Genomic DNA, 22,553 nt, shown 5'->3' with positions numbered 1-22,553 from the left:
TAAAATATAGCAGAGTCATAAAGATATAAATGTGAGGTCTATATCAAGTATGACAGTCAGGTGGTACAGCCCCATATGCCCTATTTGGCTCATGGGGAACCAGGCCCATGTTTACTGGTGGTGAACTCATTCCCTAGCCATTGGACCTGATCAGGATGGGAAACTTGTTGCCTACTGTTACAGACGTGTTATGGGCTGGTACAGGCAGGTGGTGAGGAATGAAGACAGCAAACAAGCATCAGTCAAGTGTATTACTTATACCAAAAGCAGTTTTTCATTTGAAGATGTTAGTTATTAACACTAAAACTAGAATGCAGTTAGAGACTAAAAGATATTTGAAAATCCAGAATCTCTTTGAAATGTATGGCCAATGGAAACTTGAAAGTCAGACCTCTGCACGTTTTTCCAAGCAAAATTTGCCTTTGGACAGCCATTCGGTCTAAGCTACTCTGGAAGTAGCTTGTACAGTGCTGATCTGCTGCAGAAGCCATCCCCTCAGTGAGTCAGTCAGCTTCTCATAAATTGCAAAGTACAAGTCCCTGTAGACAGTACAGTCCCACCACACCTTATTTCTGCTGATGTTTCATCCCTGAGCTTTCATCACACATCCCAAATTAGTCAAGCCTGGGTCTAGACTGTATGTGAATGAAAAATCAGGATGTGATGCTGAGCTGTGTGGCAATGAAATGGCATCTTTCAAAGGTAAGGTCCTTGCCAGTGTTACAAAAAACACAACAGTTTGTGAAAGAGAAATGGCTAAATTATCTGTGCCAGTCTTAAAGACGAGGGGCCAAGGTTTCACTTGTATCTATGCGTGGATCAAGGGAAATGGGGAGGAAATAAAGACTGGAAGTGAGTGCTGAATGGAGGAATAAAGGCAAACACATGGCAGCAATCACGCTATCCCCCTCCTACCCACTCTCAGCAGCAAGAACCAGATGTCTGGCAAGGACAAGGTGGGTTCACCAACAGCTTGCGCACCTCAGGAGTCTGGTATTTTGGTCAGATGGCTATTTTTGGTCAGCCAGCCCCATCCTTCATCGTGACTCCCCTTTGTCCTGATCAAAGCTCAACCCTCTCCGTACACACCCTCTTCTGAAGTGAGGGCTGCCATGGCACTTGTTTTCTGATAATTGCCATCACTCCTCCTGCTTAACCACAAGGCACTAAGATAAAGTACTCTGTAACAAAAACCTACCAGGGTCATCTCATCTCTAGAAAATATAGGATCTCTCCCCTACCTTTTCTAGCAATGGATGAGGAACAGTCACCGCCTTTGCACCTTCCTCTGATTTATTCCAACTCAGGAAAAATAGTAAAGGATGGAATTGTGACATACAGGTTTCTGAGGAATAGACCTGCCTACTCCCACATTCTCTCCTTAAGAGTTTTTGGACTGTGACATTTGTTGAACAACCCTTACTTATGCCTCAAGCTCAGACTTCACCCTTCATTCCTTAAAGACTTTATGAACCTTCACAGAATCACAGAATGGTTAGAGCTGAAAGAGACTGCTGAAGGTCATCTGGTCCAACACCCTGCTCAAACTGGGACACCCAGAGCAGGTTGCCCAGCACGGCATCCAGGTGGCTTTTGAAGATCTCCAGGGAAGAGACTACACAACCTCTCTGGGCAGCCCATGCCATTTCTCCATCACCTGCCCAGAACAGTTATTATACATATAGTTATTAGTTATTATATATTATAAATAACTATATATTTGTTATATATCGTTATTAGGTGTGCAGTTATGATAAATTATTTATTTGTTTTTTATTGGACCATGAAGTCAATGCTGTGATCTCTGGTGCTGTCGTGGCTCAGTGGTCTGGCCAGCACATTTACTTCTTACGCTGCCCCAGGAAACACGTTCAGGAAACAGCTGTGCTTGCCCATCGTGCTGGCCAGCAGCTGGTAGGAAACTGGGTGTGCTGTGGGTGGGCAGAGCTGAAGAGCAGAACAACTAATGGTCCTGCTCTGCCCACCCCACCTCAGTGGCACCTCCAGCAAGATCTACCCAACCATCACTGCTTGTAAACTTACAATGAGAGCTTCCTTGAGGCTTTTGGTTCTCAACACCTAACAGGATTCAATGCTGTCGAAAAGCCATGGTGTTGACAGGCAGATTCACCCCTGGACTGTGTAATTCCTTGAGTACTTTCCTGTTAGAAAACCATGGTATGGAATATGATACTCTCTACACAAACTTTAGAATCTTTACTTCTAAATTACGCCCTCTCCAAGTTAAATTCAGCTTTTTCTTTGGGATAAGTGCTGCTAATCCCTCCACAGCCTCTTCCTGGATTTTTTATTTTTATTTTTTCCCTCTGAGGGACAAGGTACAGTGCAAATCGGAGCACGTCAGTTTGTGGCGGACCCACAGAGCCCACGGCCTGTGCCACCATGGCACCGCTTCTCCTCACACTGCCAACCGCCGACCCCTGAGGCAGGAGGGCGGCGGCGGCCTGTCATGGCGTCCCTAGGCCCTGCATGGTGTGACAGAAAAGCAGTCAAGAAGTGGCATGGCCTGTGTCTGCCTGCGCTCCCCTTGAGACATCTCACACGTTTTTGTCCCCATGTCACTTTTTGGTCCCCAAATTCAGACAAGCAGGGTGCCCCCAGCCATCACCATGCATTTCTCCTCACCCTCTTACCCCACAGGGCCTGGGCTGCAGATCTTGTCCTGCCCTGGCTAAGTGAATGAGGCAGGTTCAGACCCACAAGTGATGCTATTGCTGATTTAAAAAACACAGATACACACACACACGCAAAAATAAAAACCACCACAAGAGATAGGACAAGCTCCTCTGCTTGAGTGTAATTGCCATGACGTCCCTTCATGGGGGGAAATCTTAAGCTTGGGGCTGGGAATTGGGAAAGCTACACCTGCTTGCTTCCCTGCTCAGGAGGTCTGAGCCGTGCCTTTCTCTCCTCTTCCTGGTTGACAAGTGGTGGCGAGCAACAATGCTGACAACAGGGACAGAAGGTATATGAGTTAATTGCAATGCAGGCATACTGGGGAGAGGAGCTACCTGAAACAATTGCACTTGGCAGCTTGCTTTTTGTAAAGTTTGTATCCTACGGACTAAGTGCAACATTTGCACTCGAACTCCAGGAGTTCCAGAAAGCTGCACTTTGCTTTTGACCATGGTGCTTTCATCCATCCCTGTGCTGCTTTCTTGGATCAACTGAGAAGCAGCAGAAACCAAACATATGAACTGCAAGCCTGCGTTAAAAATGGTTAACTCTGAAATCCCCAGATTGATAATCTTACGCCTTATATATAATAATGCCTTAATTAAATACACAATGATTTGGATAGTTTGTCCTTCCCCACAGGACTGATGTGAGCATCAGGACAAAGCCAAGTGTAAATACAAGCAGCAACCAGCTCCCTGCTTACAACCTACTGCCACAAGAGTGTATTTTTCCATTAGCTGCCATCCCTTATGATAGGTATCTGATAAATAAAAGGGTGGCTTCATCCTCTGTGATTATTTACCATTTCTATTCTGAATACCTTTTGTTCTGTGTTTTGAGGAAACCTGGGTAATAAAGTTTCAAGTGCAGAAACTGTTGAGAGTCCTGCAAAGCAGAGATCTTGGGACATACTGAATCACTGGCTTCCTGCCATCTGCAGTAAGGTGTTAACACGTTATCCAGAAATCTCCAGTGTCACAGACCCAGTCTTCATCTTCATACACCCAACCCTTCTCCCTGACTTGTGAGGCAATGATTTCTAGAGGGTTGTGAATTTAGTGGTAACCAAAATAGATCCTGTCCTATGATAACTGCTGCTGTGCTCCAGTTTCATCCAGTGCCTGCATGGGAATTTGATAGATGTTTAAAATAGCTTTAAGATTATGACCAGAGAATAGACTTACACTTGAACAATTGAAAACCTTATGTGGCAAGATTTTCTAGAAAGACAACTAGCTTTAATATGAAATTATTTCCCTGGTAGAGCACTAGCCAAAAATGTGTAATAGTGATTTACTATGAATTTCATACAATAGCTACTCAGCTTTTGTAAATCAGCATAGCTTCATGGCAAATGAGTGTTGATGTACTGATTTACCTATGAATTTTTACCCTTTAGATATCTTGGATAGCTTTTAAAGGAACATTTCTAGAATCTTTATAGATTTGCTTATATGTGATTGTTCCTAGTGTTTAGAGAAGTTCTTCCAATTATTTAAGTTTGAACTGTGCTTAACAGTAAAGGCATGGACTGTCAGCGCTACCAGTCACAACTGAATGAAGAAACAAAGCAAACAAAGAATACACAAGAGATTCAGTGTGTGAACTTTTATTAGACAACAGTTCAACGTGATCTTTAACTGCCAAGTCTCATGAAATAAACAACTGACAAAATGCTGACAGAGCATTTCAACATCTGTATGCTGGCTGGTCTTCAAGTTGTATTCATCATTTTTCATTGAAAACTGATGTTTGATGAACTATGGAAAAACACCAGACTTAGATTTATTCCTCTACAGATCTTTATCTTCTAGCCATCATGGAAATGAGGACGATTGTTAAGACAATGGTTCCAGCAATTCCACCAACTGTAATTCCCAGGATGTTCCCATGGACCTGCATTGACTGACACCTCTCACCTGTAAAGAAGAAGGTATGTCCTGATGGGCACCTGGGAAAATAAAGCACAGATTTATGTGGATTAGGAGTTTTGTCCTGCCCTGTAGGCCCTCCTTGAGATCTCCACGCTCACTCTTCTGGATTGGCAGTTCCCATTAGATGGGTTCGCATAACAATATCCCCACCTTGTTTGGCAGCTATGGACATCCTCTAAAAGCACCACAGAAGGAGATTCCTTTGCGTTTCCCCTCTGGTTGCTAACAGAAACTAGTCTCTGCAATCAAATGTTTTGTTCGCACTGTTCTTTGAAAACAGTGACACAGATCTTTGAGATCTGTAGCTCTGACCACTTAGTAGCTGCACCATTTGGTTCAGAGGTAAGTCAGGGCAACCAAGGAGGAGTTCTGTGATACCTGCAGCTTGGTCTCCCTTTCACATTCACACAGACTCCATCATTCTGGCAAGGGTTTGGATCACACGGGTCTTGCGGGTAAGGCAGCCAGTCTTGAACAGGCTCCATATCCTGGAGAGCTCTCTTCTGCCTTTCAAAAGGGAAGCTTTCCATGATGGCAGATTGTTCAGATTGAACAGGGACTTCAGTATTATTGAGGTGAGTTAGATCTTTAAAAAATGGAAAGAGGTGAAAGACATCAGATAACAGTGACTATTATTACACATAACATTCTTCATCCGAGAGGCTAGACTGGAGAGTACTGCTTGTCCATTTGTTCTTTACTGAGCTCCTGCCATACCATGGCAAGTTCTGTGTATTTAAAGCACAAGGTAGAAAATAATACTAAAATTATGGCAACTAGTCAGGTAAATCAGTAACAGTCTGTGCTTTGGAAAATTGTGCCAAGTGTGGCTGTTCTGTTTGAAAATAAACACAACAGGAACAGCCTTTTAGTATGGTTCAAAGCTTAGAAGAGAACATAGTTACTGGTTAGGGTGCTGAGAAATGAACCTTCAATAAATCCATGCCATTTAGATTCCTCTGAGCTCAAACACTTCAGCCAACATCACCCACTTGAAACTAAAACACAAAAATGCTTTTCAAAGTTGATCCCCATTAGAAGAGAAAATGGCTCAGGGACAGGTGGCTATAGTAATGTGAATGAATGAAAAGGGATAGAAAGGATCAACAATTTGCATTTGCAAGGAGAATCAAGAAAAAGGTCGTTACCATGAAATTCTGCAAAAATAATCAGGTCATCATTTTTCAGAAAGCTTCTACGCCTCATCTGGCTGTGGGAGATGAAGTTGTTCCACCCCCAGTCTACAGTTCTATAGCAATTGCATGAGGCATCAAATTTTCCAGTTATAGATGGTTTCTCCCATATTAGGGTTCCACTACCATCTGCAAAGAGAATATGAGTAGCAAATAAGAACTGCGAAGTTCTGCAGCCTAGAGCTATGACAACATTTTTTTTTTCCTGCATTACAATGTTAAACAGGACTTATGCTGCAAAATCAAATTCAGGGCTCAGATACTCAAACAAATCACAGAGGACTGACAAATGATGCCAGCAGATGCTTAGAAATAGTCTGCGTGAGGTCTCTAAATCTATGTGAGGGCATTTAAATTCACAACTCCCCTTTAATTGAGGATTGACCAAACACAAATTACCTCCTTGCTCTCACCAGCTAAGAGCTCCCTCCTGCATAAGGACACCCCCTCATCATCTTTTAAGTACCTATGGTTTAGGGTCTGGCAGATTTTGTTCATTGTTGTGGTTCTGTTAAACATACCCAATGTTTAAAACCTCCTGCTGAAAAAACATGTACCAAATTTCCACTGAAAAACGTGAAGAGGGATGGAGACTAATCTCTGGTGTTTCATATTGTAGCAAATTCAATATTGTCCCGTTCTTATTTCTTGAATGATCATATGCATGAGGTGTCCCAGGGCTCGACACGGAACTATGATGCAACAAGCTATATAAACCTGGAGCTAAAAAGTAGCCCGTGTCTGACAGAGTCTTCAGTCTGCATCAAGCCAAGAAAAATTGGTTTCAGATGCTGCAGACTGATCTCACAGGTGTCGTCAGGTATTTTGTTCCTTAAATACAGCTACAGTGTGGACCTTGTGTATTCAGACTGTGTATGTTCAAGTTAATCAAGCCCCAAAAATGTAGTTGTAGCTTAAATTATTGTAGGATGCAATGGAATAAAGCCCTCTACTGGCATTACGTTGTCCTGTGGCGACAAATCACAGGTAGAATGAGAATTGCCAGCTCCTTGGCACAGGAAAACTCTCTACAAATCTGTTATAAGGGGTAATGGTTTTAAATTAAAAAAGGGGGGATTTTGATTAAATACTAGGAAGAATTCTTTACTATGAGGATGGTGAGGCACTGAAGCAGGCTGCCCAGAGAAGCTGTGGATGCCCCATCCCTGGCAGTGCCCAAGGCCAGGCTGGATGGGATTTGGGCAGCCTGGGCTGGGGGGAGGTGTCCCTGCCCATGGCAGGGGTTGGGACAGGATGGGCTTCAAGGTTCCTTCCAACTCAAATGGTTCTATGATTCTATGATTTTATTTAGAGTCAAACTCTGATATCCCAGTGATTGTTCATAGTAACAACAACCTTCTATGCATCATTTTTTACGTCAGATGATCCTTTGCAGACAGGAACTCTGAGTCATAAACAGGAAAATGCCCCAAACTGGAAAATGAAGCCAAAGTTGCCCAACTATGACTCCTGCACTGTCCCGTGACTCAGATTCTTTAGCTTTCATTTCCACTATTCCTCCAGGCAAATAACACTTACCTGACGCAACCTGGTCTTTATTTGTGGTGAAACTTCTGCTTGCAGACATCCTTTTCAAGATGTCAGGGTCCTGGTCCAGCACTGTGAGCATGGCTTGGCGGTTCAGAGCTGGCCACTCTAGAACAGCATCGTTCTCTCCACTGCACAAATGAAAGGCAATGCGAGAGTAGCCACTGGTTCTGGATTGGGGATACAAACTTATGCCATAAGCATAACCCTCAGGGCTGTAAAACCGGGGGCTTTGAATAACATCACTTGATGCGTTTTCGAGGATTTGACTGAAATTCCGAATGACCCACACAGCTGTGGGACAGGGGGTCTCTGTCAGTGTGACATCGTCGATAATGATCCCACCAGATGAAGAGCTGGGGTTGCCCTTTAGTCCTTGGAAGAGATATCGGAACTTCTTCTGAGCATTCAGGGTTACGTGGGCAATTTTCCAGTTATGGTCATTATCCGCTTTTGTGAAAGGAAAGCAAAACATTGACATCAGCATGATTAGTGATATTAGCTGATATTCTGAAGCAGCTTATTCCTAGTTAGCTATTCCAGCTGCATTTTTAGACAACTGGACCTCTCACAGAGCCATGAAGGATGGAAGTCTTAAGTGGGTATTATGATTATATTATGCTTACATTGCATTATCATCAAATTGCTTTGGACACATTGTATTAGGAACTCTTCAAACATTAGTGAATGACAGTCTTTAGTATAATGAGCAGCATGCTAAAAACCGAGACATAAGAAGTGGATGGGTGTCAGTGAACCAGCATGTTAAAATTAACTCTTATGGGTCACTTTTTCATGGACTTGTCCCTCCCTGCAAAATGCAGTAGCCTGATAAAGGCGGCTGATCACAAGTCTTGGGTTTTGACAGCATAAATGCTTAGTGATGCATTGGCTGAATTTGTCCTATTTTGCAAAATCACCCGAAGTGGGCACCCATTCACATTTCCAAAGTTACATATATTTTTCTATTTGCAGACGTATAAAAATTTAGGCTGGGGTTCCTTATATCTAAAGATGAGCACAGGTATTCCTAATGTCTAAAGATGAGCAGCTCACTGTCAGATCATACTATAGCCAATGGAGATCTAGCCAATGATCTCCAGCAATTTGGGGTCCTTCCCATTCACTGAGCATAACATAACATTGTTAGATTAGGAACATCGTGACTTCTGCTGTGGAACACTTAAATTACATAATCACAACCCATGGCTTCACTGCTAAATGTGAATAATAAATATCGCATAATACCAAAATCCTTATCCAGACTGCAGCATACTCTCCTGGTAGCTTAGGAAAAATGTTTTGATTTCTAAGCCAATTTTTCTTTCCCAAAGGTTCTATAGATTTCTCATATTTCTAGAATTACCCTGAAAGGTTTCAATTTTTCTCATCTTGCGAACATTTCCAGTCCCATCATCTTCCTTAAGCCAGATGATCAGCTTGTCAGAAGGGCTTCCTGTGATCTTATAGAAGAACTGGAGGCACTGCTGAGTTCTCTTGGGATAAAGGATTCGAGACTCTAGGACTGCCGCCTCCTCTGCCTTTCCAGAGCTGGTGTCGAAGTACATGAAGTAGCCAGCATCTGTGAAAAAAGTGTTGAGTGTCATCATCTCTTTCCACCTTTCCTGCTAGCCGCATGGTATATATTTATCATTTCAACTCCACTCTTTCAGTAGGCATAAGTGTAGTAGCTAACATAAATAGTAGAGGACACAGTGCATAATAACCATTCAAGACAGTGTATAGAGGAAACAGTGCATAATAATCACGTAGACTTGGGTACAAAGTAGTTTAGGACTAGTAGGGCTAGTAGTTTAGCATATATATGGAACTCATTGCCAGCAGCTAGTGCCAGTTTTGCATTAGTTGGCCTAGCTGGAAGTTGGATGCCTCAGGAATGTCAGAGATGAGACAGAAGACTCAGTGCTGACAGCAAGTAACTAGCAGACATCTTTTATTTGATTTATATCAAAGATAATCCAAAGATGAGATCTTGGAGATCATATACTTTATTACCTTATGAAGAGTAAAATAATTTCTTATCAGTGACAAAGATAACAGAAAAGGTTTGGGCACTGAACTAGCACTTCCTTGACCTTGAGCAGAGATAAGGTCTATAAGTAACTTGTCCAAAGACATTTGAAAACTCAGCTTCTCGGATTGGGCAAATTGGGCAAAAACGAATTTCTGTCCCTCTAGTTTAATTTCCTAGCAAGTTTCTCTAAAGTTATCTTTAGATTTGAAGTATCTACTTTTCTCCTTACGTGTACCAGGAATTAAGCATCTGCACGCACGTCTTGGTGTCATATGAACTTGTCACATCTTATCTGTATTGCATTGCTCCTCAGTTACCCATTACAGTCTGTGATTAGATTAACATGTGAAATTCTTTCAGGTGCTATGGGAAAGCCTCCTCTGCTGGGGGCAGGCTCCTTGGACTCTTGTGGTTTTAGCTAACAGTTGGGGTATCACTGGCCAAACCTTGCAGCTGCATAAACACAGTACGGCCACCTCCATGGTCAGTGGAGCTACTAGAGCTGTTCTGTCTATTGCGTTTGCTCTAACCATGTCAAGGCAACATTTTCCTTTACCGTTAGGACATGGTAACAATGTTTTGAAATCATACCCATAGAAACTTTGCCAAAGGTACTGAATTGCTTTATACATACATATAACAATTTGCCGTAAGTTAAATTTATGTTAAATTGAAGCACGATCGCTGCTGCTCCAAGTGGGAAACAGGACTGTGAGCCTTATTCAGGTGCCTGACTTTGTTGTTGAGCTTATTGTGGTATCAAAGCCCCAGATGATCCAGACTCTACCTCCTTCTTGATAAGAAAGTGAAATAAAAGCAACAGAAAGTATCTATGGCAGTTAGGATATGGCCTCGGCAGACTTCAGCAACAGGATACATGGACCAAATCCAGAGCCAGGCTGCCAGTTCCTCTCTACGTTTTAGACTGTAGTTTCCCTCCTTCAGTTTAGCCAGTAACAAGTCAATGCAAGAAGTCAAACTGTTTGGGCAAAATACAATCCATCTGTGTTAGGGAAACAAAATTAGGTCCCACTCGAGATGGCTGCAGAAGCAATTCTCCAAAAGCGTCTAAATTCCTGATGGAGTCAAAGAGCCTTTGAAGGCCTCTGAAAGGAGAGGCACTCCCTACTCAAGCAGTTCATTTTGGCACTCTGGAGATCCTCAGAGACACCTAACACTCTCCATTAACTCTTCAGGAAACATCAGTACTTATTTTGCACAAAGTCACAAGATGCTAAAGCATAAGTGCAAGTTAAGTGCTTACTTTGGACAGACTGGTTTTACCCAACAATAACTCAGCTAAATTCTTCTTTTTCATTTACAATTACACAATGGGGAAGAAAAATAAAAACTGAACTTAGGCAAAATTTACCAAAGTCACTTTTTTTTTTTTTTTAAGTCTGTTGTAGTTTTCCAAGTCTAAATAATGACAAATCAGTCTCTTGCTTTTCAGAACTGCCTGTCAGGACTTAATCTTTATTCTCATTTGTAAGCTAGCAACCTGTAACCCTCACTGGGGCTCACTCCGCCCTGCTTGGGATTTTTTCTTGTGAAAAATGGCAAAAATAGCATGTTAAAAACAAAATTATCCCTAGACTCCTATCATAAAAAAGCTTTGTAACTTTCTTCCTTCTTCAGAACCAGCATTCCTCAAGCTTAACTTATCATTCACTTTCCAAACATGTTTATGAGTAGTTTATGAGTGCTATTCCATTCTTATCTTGGAGCAACATAACTCTTACTCAGACTTTGGAAGCTGCAGTAAATCCTTTTCCAGGTTATATCAAAAATCCTCCAGTTAAGATTGGTCTTTGTCCCCTGTTATACTGCTGGTGTGGAGAACACTCCACTATGCTTTAAAAGCTTAACGAGAGCACTAGTGCAACCTAGCTCAGACCCACAGTGCCAAGTGCAAAGAAGAGGGTGCTTTGCTTAGCATGAAATATTAAAAGTAGGACGTTTTCTGTGTAGTCTACAAATATGATCATTTAATAATATGTTTTCAGAGTAGCCAGTGCTGGGTTTTCTGAAGGGTTGACCACAATGAAGAGAAGTTGTTAAAGATGATGTATTTAAAGCACATAGCCCAGCACAGACATGCGCAAGAGACCATTGCTACAGCTAAGCGCTTGCCCATAGGAAAGTGTTTGTTAGTTTACCTCTGCAGCGCCCGGAAAGTGTGTGGTCTTCCTGCCCCGCAGCACTGCTCTGTTGATGGACCCAGTCTAGGTCATCTCTGGTGCCCTGAATCATGCCACAGATATTTTCAAGCTCAAAAGAACACTGATCCAAAAGAGTGTGAGTTGAAGCTGAAAAAAAAAAATGCACAAATGCACACATGGTTATCTCCAAAGTACTATATCATTTAAAACAAAACTGGAGTATTTCTGCTCTAATTTTAGTGTTTGTTTTGGTCTATTTATACTAGAATAGACATCATGTAGTGAAGGCCTAAACCCCTGCAATCACAATCTGCTTGATGAGTATCCACTTGGAGCAAAGTCCAGCCAGCCACCTTAGGCAGGTTCACCTGAGTTTGCCTGCATGTGGATGCTTCTAATGGCAGATCCACAGGGACAATAACTTGTTGCTAACAATCACACCTGGTGATAACATCTTCAACCAGATCAGCAACCAGCTGATGGAGTGTCAGACTCTAGAATCAGCCAATCCCAGGTGCAAAACAATCTAATTAAGACTGAACATCAGTAAAAGAGGACAAAGTACAGTTGCCTTCACCTCATAGCAGGGGCATAATGAAACTGCTCACATACCAGCAAATAACCACGTCTGAGCCCCTAGGAGCAACATGGAAGAAAAGATGTGAATGGCCTGACGTTTGTTGAGTGACTGGACTTTATGAAAGTGAGCAGTTAGCAGAGCCAAAGAGAGGAACGAGGAGGGAGTAAACAGTTCGGGTCTCTGCACCACAGGATCTCTTCAGTACTGCTTCAAGAGCATCTGAGAAGTATAAACAAATAATTTTTCATGGTTAAATTATGACTTACTGCAGTTATACATGCGATTAAGTCTTTCCAGGTCGATGGCACTGAAATCTAGACGTTGTCCAATTATGTCGTTAAATGCTGGTATCTTTGCCGTAATTGTGGGAATACTGGCATTTTTGTTAAAGGAAAATGGTGCATAGTGCATCACTGATTCGTAGTCATAGGGGGTGTTCAGGTCAGTGATGAAGCTGTCATCGTACTTCAGAAAGTTGTGTTCTTTGTCTGGTAAAAGAACAGAAAAGTTTTTCATCTCACAGAGCAATTGGAAAGGAAATGGTTTTAGCATGGCCCCTTGAATGCAGTTTTATGAGGCAGAATTGATCTACCTGATAGCAATTACTTTAGGATAAAATACTCAAATGTAGCAAGATTGGTTTATGAAGTAATTTTGACAACAAAGCATTGTCTTTAGATTGCAGTTTTGCACCCTCATATGACTTCAGTAGCTTCAAAGTCAAATATCAATGAGCTATAAAGAACGATATAAAGGAGATCAGATTAGATGATCTAATGGTAAGTATCCTGAAGGACTAAACTTAAGGATTAATGTACTTCATTCCAGAGCCTGTGAATATTGATGCAAAAGTTTCCCAGAATATTAGATCACATAAGAACAAGGAGGAGTCCTGGAGATTTTCACTTCCTAAGGAGCCAGGTATGGCAGTCCTGGATTGCCCCCCGACTCTGGTCTCCTTTGTAGCAAAGGGCACATTAGGAATCTGTGAAAAAAATAGTTTGTTTTACCCTAGATTGATTATATTGCTCTGGTATTGCTATGGAGATGTCTTTTGGAAACACGTGTCTCAAAGTCTCTTGGTGAAATCATTTGTTCTTAGAGAAAGTTTTTCACTATGAAGGTGTCTGATGGGACAGGAAGAGGGAGCCATTTCACATACTTTGGCATGGAAGTAAATCAAGAGAAATTCCCAGCATTTCCAATCACAAATAATGTTTTCAGAATATCTGGCATTCTCCCTATAAGAAGAAACAGGACATGACTGCACTCAGTGGATAATTACAGCTTCTCTGTGTAATAGCTGCCCTTCCCTGCAGCTGCATTCTGGGCACAAAGGTCTTCAGTCCAAGGCTTGAGATTATATAAGGGCTTGAGTTTATTTTCTTGCAGGTATCTGAACTGCACCTTTAATCAAAAATAGTGAGAATCTTTATAATTACATGTTATTGCTTTTTATAGCTGGAGACAAAACCTTGGCAGTACACAGGCATGTGTAATAATGTTTTTCAGATCATTACCAGGCAAAGGGTAACTTCTATTTGTTTTTAGAATATATAGACCATACAGTGAGGAGGCAATCTCATTTCTCAGGCTCTCCTGTGTGCTTTCTCTGAAATCTTATAGGTTTATTAGTTTTTCTATCAATAGCAACCTGAACAGGGGATCTCGTCTCTAGCCAACTGCTATCTGCATTGAAGTCCGTGAAAATGCATTATGGCCAAAACTGTTACAATGCTATTAAATTTGGGTTTACAGATCACCAATGCAGGAATAGATGGACACACACATATCAGCCTTATTTCCCTTTAGAGAAGCAGATAGTACTGCAAGTTGAGGTGAACTAAACCAAAACCCCAGACTGAAGGGCACTGCACAAATCAGGACTTGATAGACTTTTTTTTATGTTGTAGAATTTTATGCCTTCCTCTGTAACATGTGGTAAATCCTGTTTGTGCTGACCCCAACAACACAGAGGAATTCATACGAACTCATACTGATGCAGCCATCTACAAGCAGTCAGATGGAGTATGGCCCAAAATGTATATTTTGGCAAAAAATGCCTGTTTGACTTTTAGGGCAGTCCCTGTCCAAGGTGGAAGATATATGTGATGGTCCTAGTTACAAGCTAGCATAGTGTTCATGCTTCTGACATATAACATGGGTAAATCCAACACAGGGTCAGCAAATTAACCTTTCTATTCCGTCTCTAATCCTTTAGTTCTTTCAAACGGCTTCAGTAGAAGTTTTCTACTTAAGAAATTTGCCTAACTGGAAAATGAAAGCTTTGAGTATGGATAGAAACGTACACAATATATAGGAATTGACTGTAATATTATCAGCCCAGCTCCAGAGCTCCATTCAGAATAAAAAACCATAATCTGTATTGTTTTTCTGTTGTTCCACATTTGTGGCCACTTAATACACCACAGATAATCTCTCTATTCATCTTCGTAGCCCTCCTCTGGACTCGCTCCAGCAGCTCCATATCCCTCTTGTACTGGGGAGCCCAGAACTGGACACAGCACTCCAGGTGTGGCCTCACGAGGGCTGAGCAGGGAGGCAGGATCACCTCCCTCGACCTGCTGGCAACACTCCTCCGCATGCACCCCAGGATCCCGTTGGCCTTCTTGGCCACAAGGGCACACTGCTGGCTCATGGTCAGCCTGCTGTCCACCAGGACACCCAGGTCCCTCTCTGCAGAGCTGCTCTCCAGCAGGCCAGCCCCCAGCCTGTGCTGTTGCTTGGGGTTATTTCTCCCTAGGTGCAGGACCCTGCACTTGCCCTTGTTGAACTTCATGAGGTTCCTCTCAGCCCATCCCTCCAGCCTGTCGAGGTCCCGCTGAATGGCAGCACAGCCCTCTGGGGCATCAGCCACTCCTCCGAGCTTTGTGTTGTCAGCAAACCTGCTGAGGGTGCACTCCATAAAAGTCAGAATCTAGATACTATTACTGTCATCATCAACTTCATCACCTTGACTCAAGCTGAGACCTAGTTACTAATAAGGTGATTTGTTTTCAGGGCTGGTGATAGCAATAAAAATCATGGTCTGCAAGATCAACAGACACATTTCATCTCCTGCTCAGCCACTGCAAGAGACAACACGTAGAGGGCAGAGACAAGTAGGAATGCACATGGCCATTCAGCTGGGAGCAATTCAAAATATCAGACACTGCACTTAGAGGTCAGTAGAGACTGCTTGTACCAGCAGTTTTTATCTATCCAAAAGATAACACGATGTTCCCTGAATCCTGTTACTTTCTGAAAAGTCTTTTGCATGTATTTTTCACTTCTATGCAAAGATGTTGAGTGCATTACCCTGGAGACTGAAGTGATCTGGCTTCCACAAAAAGCATGAGTGATGGCAGGGCAACTTTGCTGCACTGGCATCTCAAAGCATCACCACTGGGAACGAGAGGAGAGCTTATACTTGGTGTCTTTGCTAGCATGCCTTTTGGAACTTGCTATAGACTTCCACTCACTCTTTTTCAGAAAAATAGGTGATCATAAAGTAGTACAGAACCAGCCCTCACAGAAGACAGAAGCAGAGACTGCCTAAGGAGACTGTGGAGTGTTTGCTGAAACTCAGAAAGCCACTGAATCTGATGGAGTTAAACCTGAAAGCAAGTACCTGCCAGAGACACTGGGCAGTGGAGAGCAAGGTAGAACCCTATTTTATGTGTCCTATCTGATCTGATCACTTTGAGGCTTCTTTATGTACAAAGTAGATCTTTCCAGTCCCTGGAAAATCTGAATCTCTGAGTATAAAACCTTTTCAGATTTTGGAGAACCCTTCATTAGAGAGCCACCTCAAAACTCGGAACATGTTGGGGTCCCAAGACACCCTCCCAGTAAGCTTACAATTTGCAATTATGTGGCAAGAGAAAATAATAGATTCTTAGGGAGGGGAAGTGATGTGCTCAAAATCAGGAAGCAGACCAGTTGTGGAGCCAAGGGGTAATAGGCTTCTGCTTTCCAAGCAGGTTATCTCTCCTACAGCCTTAAATAGTCTATGGTCTTTCACCACGGAAGTTGTACCCAAATCTTGCTACAGACTGATTTACAGGGGCATCAGGGGTGGACCAGTGTCTCTAAGTCATATCTTTCAGCAAGGTTTAAAATCTGTCAGGGGAAGAAAGATACTGATAAGACTGCACTTTAGAAAATCTAACTTGAAGTTCAAAACCAACCTGCAATAATTTCATCCCACCAGATTGTCACGTAGTCATCTCGGTCCATCCTTGACTGCTCGTGGTAAAATCCCAAAGCGTGCAGGATCTCATGTTCTACAATTGCTTTGTAGTCACACCCGGCCCCAATAGAGAGGTTCTGTCCAGTCTGCAGGTCCCCCACCATGGACCAACACCTAAGAGAGAGATCTTACTGTCAGATAGAGTTTATTTCTTAGCATTTATGTCCTCAGTCTGCTCACTTTAAATACAAACTATACTATAGTGCTATAAAAACTTTCTTTAAGTACTGACCAAGTATCTAAATATCTGTAGGTACTCTACCCTGAAGGCAAACTAAGCTCCAAAAACCATACTCAGTGGGTACTGAAAACAAAGAGCTTGAGCCTGTGCTGTCTTCAATAGCTGCTGCTGAGGAGTTTCTGGTACCAGGCTCTTCAGCACCAACTTGTCAAAAATCATGGTTTACATTTTTTTAGGACATATATCTGAATCTTAAAGTAGAGCTGAGGATAGAAATATCAGTGTCTACATGCTTTATGAAGTTCTGGGAGAACATGAAATATTCACATCTGATATAATGAGATCTTTGTCCTTTTCTAGATGCTCTTTAAAAGTACGTTTAGATATGGGAAATAATAGCAATAGCACAATAAACTGTCTTTCCACCTTTTTTTTTTTTTTTTAACCATTCTTCCAAATTTTTCAAAACCTAAATGCTGGCTATTCACATTCTCGGTAAATTAAGAGGCTGTACATTGGGGTCACTTCACCCATCATGGAAACATAAAACAACCCTAGGTTGGAAAGTGGGAGCAGTTGAAGAAAGCCCAGCAATAATGAGAATCAAAGAGTAGCCATCCAAACATTAAACATCCATTTCAAGTTCCTCATACGAATGTCCTCTGCAGTCAGCAGAGGGAGGCAGCTGCTTCCAAGATGAATCTAAGGCGGGTTGCTTTTGTGGTGGCCTCTTTTTCTCTACTGACAACAAACTTAGACTAAACTTTCAGATTGCTGAAGTCAGATTAAATGAATTTTCAGCTGATTCTACACAGCAGAACTACATAGAAATTGCTATAACCTTACCCGCTTTCTTTCCTAAAGAATATGTAGGTTCTCTCTCCTTCATATGGCTTGAAATCAATGCAAGACTTAAGACGGAACATCTCAAATGCCTGGAGAATAACTCCTTTGGCATTCAGATCTGGAAAACAGATGTCAACAACAAAGCACCTCTAAGATACTGCAGATCATTCACCCTGGAGAGGTAATACACACAGATTTGTGCATGGGACCAAAAGAAAAGTGATTGAATTTGATTAAATTATGTTTTGTTATGATAGCTGTAGGCAAAAAAAAAAAATGGTTTTGATGTAAAGGAACAATCTGGTTATTAGTGAATTTTAATGTGAGAGAACCAGATTGGGAAAAAAAAAAAAGGAAAATTTTTATCATGGTGACTCCAGCACAAACAAGGATTGAAGTTGAATTAAAATTTGAATAAAATATCTGCATTACCTAAGTTATCACCCAGAATATAGGGAACGGGGAACTTCCATCTGTAGCTCTCATTTCTTAGGGCATTTCGCTGATTTTTCTGAAAAGAGAATTAACAGCTGGTGATGCAGCTGCTGTGGAGAGATGGGCTGATTTGTACCAAAAACACAGTTAGGGCAAATGCTAGCTATAAAGTTTTTAATTACTTACAGGGAGCAAGATATCACCCTGAAAGAGGTCCAGTCCAGCAGCTGAAAAGAAATTTAAAGAAAGGTAATGTAAATGTGATATAAAATACATCAAATAAATATTTTAACTCAAAAGCCATAGCGAGCCTACTCATACAAACTTATGACCTCAGACACTTACAGAAAATAAAGAAGGTCTAGCCTTAGCTTCTACTCAATATTTACTACCCAGAAATAGCCGCATTTTTGATGGCAGAAATCTGGTGACATTGATTATCTGTGTCTAGTTTTATAACCTCTTGCTTGCTGCCAGGCAGTGGCAACAGTCACACAGTGAGACAATTCTCTAAATAATATAGTAATATTGAGGAATGCATCAGGAAAAACATTGTACAGTGCACCATCGAAGAAGGAGATATGGAAATTTGCACTACAGGACACTAAAAAAGTAGACGAAGACTGTACAATGTGTTGGGTCTTTTCCTTTTGATTTCCTTGCCTCTTATATAGATGCTCAAGAAAATATCAAAGCTATTGTCTAGTTTGTAGATCTTTACAAAAAAAATATATAGATGGGGGGGGGACTCCAGAGCCTTTCAATTCATAAAATGTGTTACTTTCTTAACACCAGGGGTCTGTCCAAACTTCAGAAGTAAAAGGCGTCTACATTGTTTGCTTATATAGAGTTGTGGTCTGTCTAAACCACAATTTCCCCCACGAGAGACCTGAAACTTCACCATTTTGCTCACAATATAGAACAGAACAGAACAGAATAGAATAGGAGTAGGTCAGCTGGAAGGGACTTTCAAAGGTCATCAAGTCCAACTGCCTGACCACCTCACAGGTAACCAAAATTTAAAGTCTGTTATTAAGGGCATTTTCCAAATGCCTATTGAACACTGGCAGCCATGGGGCATCAACCACCTCTCTAGGAAGCCTGTTCCAGTCTTCGACCACCCTCACAATACAGAATTTTTTCCTAATACCTAGTCTGACCCTCCCCTGGAGCAGCTTGGTGCCATTCCCATCCACACCATTGGTCACCAAGGAGAAGGTACTGGTAGGTTCAGGACTGGAAGAGAATTTAGACATGAACTTACCTAAGTTTATGTCTGGAATGTCTTTGATTATCTCACCAGCATCAGCATCTTCAGCTGCAAGACAGACAAAACATGTGTTCAGATGTGGTGGTACACAGCAGGCAAAAGAAAATGCTTCAAAACTCAAAACAACTCACAGAGCACTTACCAGCTTCACCGGAGAGATGCCCGACCTGAAAGAGAATAAAATACAGCCAGTATAAGGTATGGGATGTCTCTGGACTGACAGGAGCCTGTAGAAATCAGGTTTCTACTTACAGAGACTGGAGTACCATATGCATAAGATAACAGAAGTGCTAGGCAGAGCACGAAGCTGCTGGTGCCCATTTTTGCAATGGAAATAGAAGCTGGTCCCCCTCACCTCTTGCAATATATAGGGCATGCTGCTGAGCTTCCCACAGAACATCAGCCAACCAGCGTTGAACTTCCCACCTTTGTAACGTTATAAAAGCAAGATTTCCCTCCTAATGGCATGTGATAGCATTGTGGCTATCATTTACCCAAGTCCACTTGGGAGGACTGTTAGAGAGGAATGTGATAACTTCTTGTGTTAAGTGCAGGTGGTGAAAGGCTCACACAGACTTTGTGTGAGAAGACCTCGATCTGGCCCAAGTCCCTGACTCCTTCCACTGTGTTTTGCTCTCTGTCAGCATTACGATCTCAGCAGCACTGGAATCAAAGCCATGTGCTTAAGGAGAATTATTGAGTTTATCGCACTCTGGTGATATTAGAATAAATTAATAATTAACATGACATTGTAAAGATTAGAGATAGAAGAGATATCATTATGTACACCCTGACAGCATTTTCCCATGGCTGATCCAATCCCAGGACTGATGGCCCAGCGCAAAACATGCTAACCCTGCCCTCCAGAGCTTCAAATCACATTTGAGACTAAAAACAAAATATCAGAGCGTGGATTTCTAAACTAGAAACTGCATGTACAAGGTCAAGATTTCAAATGCAACACCTTCACATACATCAGTAGATTCCTGGTATTCAAGCTTGATGCTCCTTTCTTTTCTAGGGTGTTTCAGAGAGGGAAAACTTTTGTCTCACACTTTGCTGTATTCCTGAGGGGACACGGGTCAGGGAGGACTTATGGGCTAACTGAGAAAGGCTCCAGAAAGTTGCAGACCTCACATAGGCTCTGCATTATTATTTCCCCTTTGTATTGGGTTTACATGGCAAGGTTTTGGTAGCAGGGGGGCTGCAGCAGTGGCCTCTGTGGGAAGAATCCAGAAGCCGCCCCACGTTAGATAAGGGACAGTTTCAGATGGATCCAAAGGGACCCGCTGCTGGCCAGCGCCGAGCCAGGGAGCGATGTTGTTTGCACCTCTGTGAGAGCAGATTTAAGAAAGGGAAAAACAAAACTGCTGCACCACAGCAGCTGTGAGAGTGAGGAGTGAGAAGCAGCCCTGCAGCCCCCAGGTCAGTGCAGCAGGAGGGCAGGAGGTGCTCCAGGCACACAGCACAAGTTCCCCTGCGGCCTGTGGAGAGGCCCCTGGTGGAGCAGGCTGTCCCCCTGCAGCCCATGGGTCCCACACGGAGCAGATCTCCACGCTGCAGCCCGTGGAGGAGCCCCCGGTGGAGCAGGTGGATGTGGCCTGGAGGAGGCTGCGGCCCATGGAGAGCCCCCGCAGGAGCAGGCCCCGGGCCGGAGCTGCAGCCCGTGGAGAGGAGCCCACGCAGGAGCAGGGGGTCTGGGGGGAGCTGCCGCCCGTGGGGGCCCCGTGCTGGAGCAGTTTGCTCCTGGGGGATGGACCCCGTGGGACGGAGCCGTGTGGGAGCAGTTCTTGAAGAGCTGCTGCCTGTGGGCAGCCCCCGCAGGCTCAGTTTGGGAAGGACGGCATCCCGTGGGAGGGACCCCACGGGGAGCAGGGGCAGAGAGGGACCGTGAGGGAGCGGCGGAGACGGAGAGACAAAGCGTCAGGGACTGACCGCAGCCTCCATTCCCCGTTCCCCTGCGTTGCTCAGGGGGAGGAGGTGGAAAAGGGTGGATAGGAAGGTGGTGGTTTTGGTCTGTTTTTTGTTGTTGTTTCTCACTGCTCTAGCTTGTTAGTAATAGGTCATAAATTTCATTAATCTCCCTGTGCTGAGTCTGTTTTGCCTGTGTCGGTAATTGCTGAGTAATCTCCCTGTCCTTATCTCAAACCTTGAGCCCTTTCCATTGTATTTTCTCCCCTTTCCCTTTGAGGAAGGGGAGCAAGAGAGCAGTTGTGGTGGAGCTCAGCTGCCCAGCTTCTCTGGGCAACCTGTTCCAGTGCCTCACCACCCTCACGGTAAAGAATTTCTTTTATATATCTAATCTAAACCTACCTTCTTCCTGTTTAAAGCCATTCCCCCTTGTCCTATCGCTGCACCCCCTGACAGAGTCGCTCCCCAGCTTTCCTGCGGCCCCCTTTAGGCACTGGAAGGCCGCTGTAAGATATCCCCAAAGCCTTCTCTTCCCCAGGCTGAACAACCCCAACTCCCTCAGCCTGCCTTCACAAGGGAGGTGCTCCAGCCTCTGATCATCCTTGTGGCCCTCCTCTGGACCCGCTCCAACAGGTCCATGTCCTTCTCGTGCTGGGGGCCCCAAAGCTCAGTGCAGGGCTCCAGGTGGGATCTCACGAGAGCAGAGCAGAGGGAATCTGCTCCCTCACCCTGCTGGCCACGCTGCTTTTGGTTCAGCCCAGGATACGGCTGACCTTTCAGCTAAGGTACATGGCTCTTCCTCAATACTTGCTTTTACGAACTCTTATTTGAAAGAACACTGATACCTAAGCAAAACAGGGCACGTGGCTAGTAAATGAGAAGCATGTCCCAAGATACATCATGTAAAAACTTTTCACAGACAAGCAAAGAGAGTCAAAAGAGAGCACAGTGGTTGTGATTTGTAGATATGCGGCAAGGCATAAGAAAAGAACAAAAACCTGAAGCAAAATCAAAGTGGTCTGAAGAACAATCAGATTTGAGTCTCCTTAACTTCAACTCCATCCAAGAAACTAAGGAGTATGTCTAAAGATAAGCCATTCTACAGGCATGTTCTTCAGTTTGTAGAGGACGATGGTTATGCAGACATCTGAGCTTATACTAATGCAATATAATCTTGTATGCACAACATATGCATCCCCAAATGCGCCCCCAGATCCAACCAAATTCCCATTCTGCTTTCATGAAAACTTCTCAGTAATGTTGAATTGGGTCCAGACACAGAGGAAGGTAGGGAAGCATGCTGTTCTTTAAGGAGTAAACAAACAAGCTGAATACTTATGAGTGAGCATTATCAAAAGCTGGACCTGAGAAAGTCATAATGGCCATTGGGAGCGAAGGAAAACCCTGGAACAGGATCTTGGAAAGTAAAGCAGTGGTGGTTTTGGCTAGGCAAGGCTGGACAGAGAGACTTCAGACTCAAGAACTGGGAAGGAAACATTGCTAACA

At 43.1% G+C, this 22,553-nt stretch overlaps 1 protein-coding gene across 2 annotated transcripts; it reads right to left on the bottom strand.

Annotated features, from left to right (window-relative positions):
• Positions 1 to 7: 7 nt before the first annotated feature.
• On the bottom strand, positions 8 to 21,856 carry LOC310896083 (meprin A subunit alpha-like). 2 transcript variants are annotated; one of them, XM_083827952.1, is made up of 14 exons: positions 19,389 to 21,856; positions 19,279 to 19,303; positions 19,131 to 19,184; positions 18,053 to 18,093; positions 17,864 to 17,942; positions 17,432 to 17,549; positions 16,343 to 16,518; positions 12,419 to 12,640; positions 11,570 to 11,719; positions 8,742 to 8,957; positions 7,367 to 7,825; positions 5,783 to 5,956; positions 5,013 to 5,220; positions 8 to 4,651 (listed from the first exon to the last, which is right to left on the bottom strand). In XM_083827952.1, exons 1-14 carry the CDS (start codon positions 19,455 to 19,457, stop codon positions 4,504 to 4,506), a joined length of 2,139 nt encoding a protein of 712 aa, XP_083684078.1. In that variant the 5' UTR covers positions 19,458 to 21,856; the 3' UTR covers positions 8 to 4,503. The 2 variants fall into 2 exon arrangements, with proteins under 2 accessions (XP_083684078.1, XP_083684079.1); XM_083827953.1 differs by lacking the exons at positions 17,432 to 17,549; positions 18,053 to 18,093; positions 19,131 to 19,184; positions 19,279 to 19,303; positions 19,389 to 21,856 and having other exon boundaries at positions 17,864 to 17,941.
• Between the last annotated feature and the right edge of the window lie 697 nt (positions 21,857 to 22,553).

Source organism: Anser anser (genome assembly GCF_964211835.1).
Source record: "Anser anser genome assembly, chromosome: 3".
NCBI classification, from domain to species: domain Eukaryota; kingdom Metazoa; phylum Chordata; class Aves; order Anseriformes; family Anatidae; genus Anser; species Anser anser.
The sequence above is the reverse complement of the archived record's forward strand: the minus strand, read 5'-3'. Positions and strand labels throughout refer to the sequence as shown.

Excerpts from the sequence above, each read along its gene's own strand:
- LOC310896083 (XM_083827952.1), bottom strand. The coding sequence starts at position 19,457 with ATGGGCACCAGCAGCTTCGTGCTCTGCCTAGCACTTCTGTTATCTTAT. Across the intron at positions 17,550-17,863 it reads TATTCTGGGTGATAACTTAG|ATCTGAATGCCAAAGGAGTT; the intron begins GTAATGCAGATA and ends TCTGTTTTCCAG. Across the intron at positions 7,826-8,741 it reads AAAAATTGAAACCTTTCAGG|CGGATAATGACCATAACTGG; the intron begins GTAATTCTAGAA and ends CTTTCACAAAAG.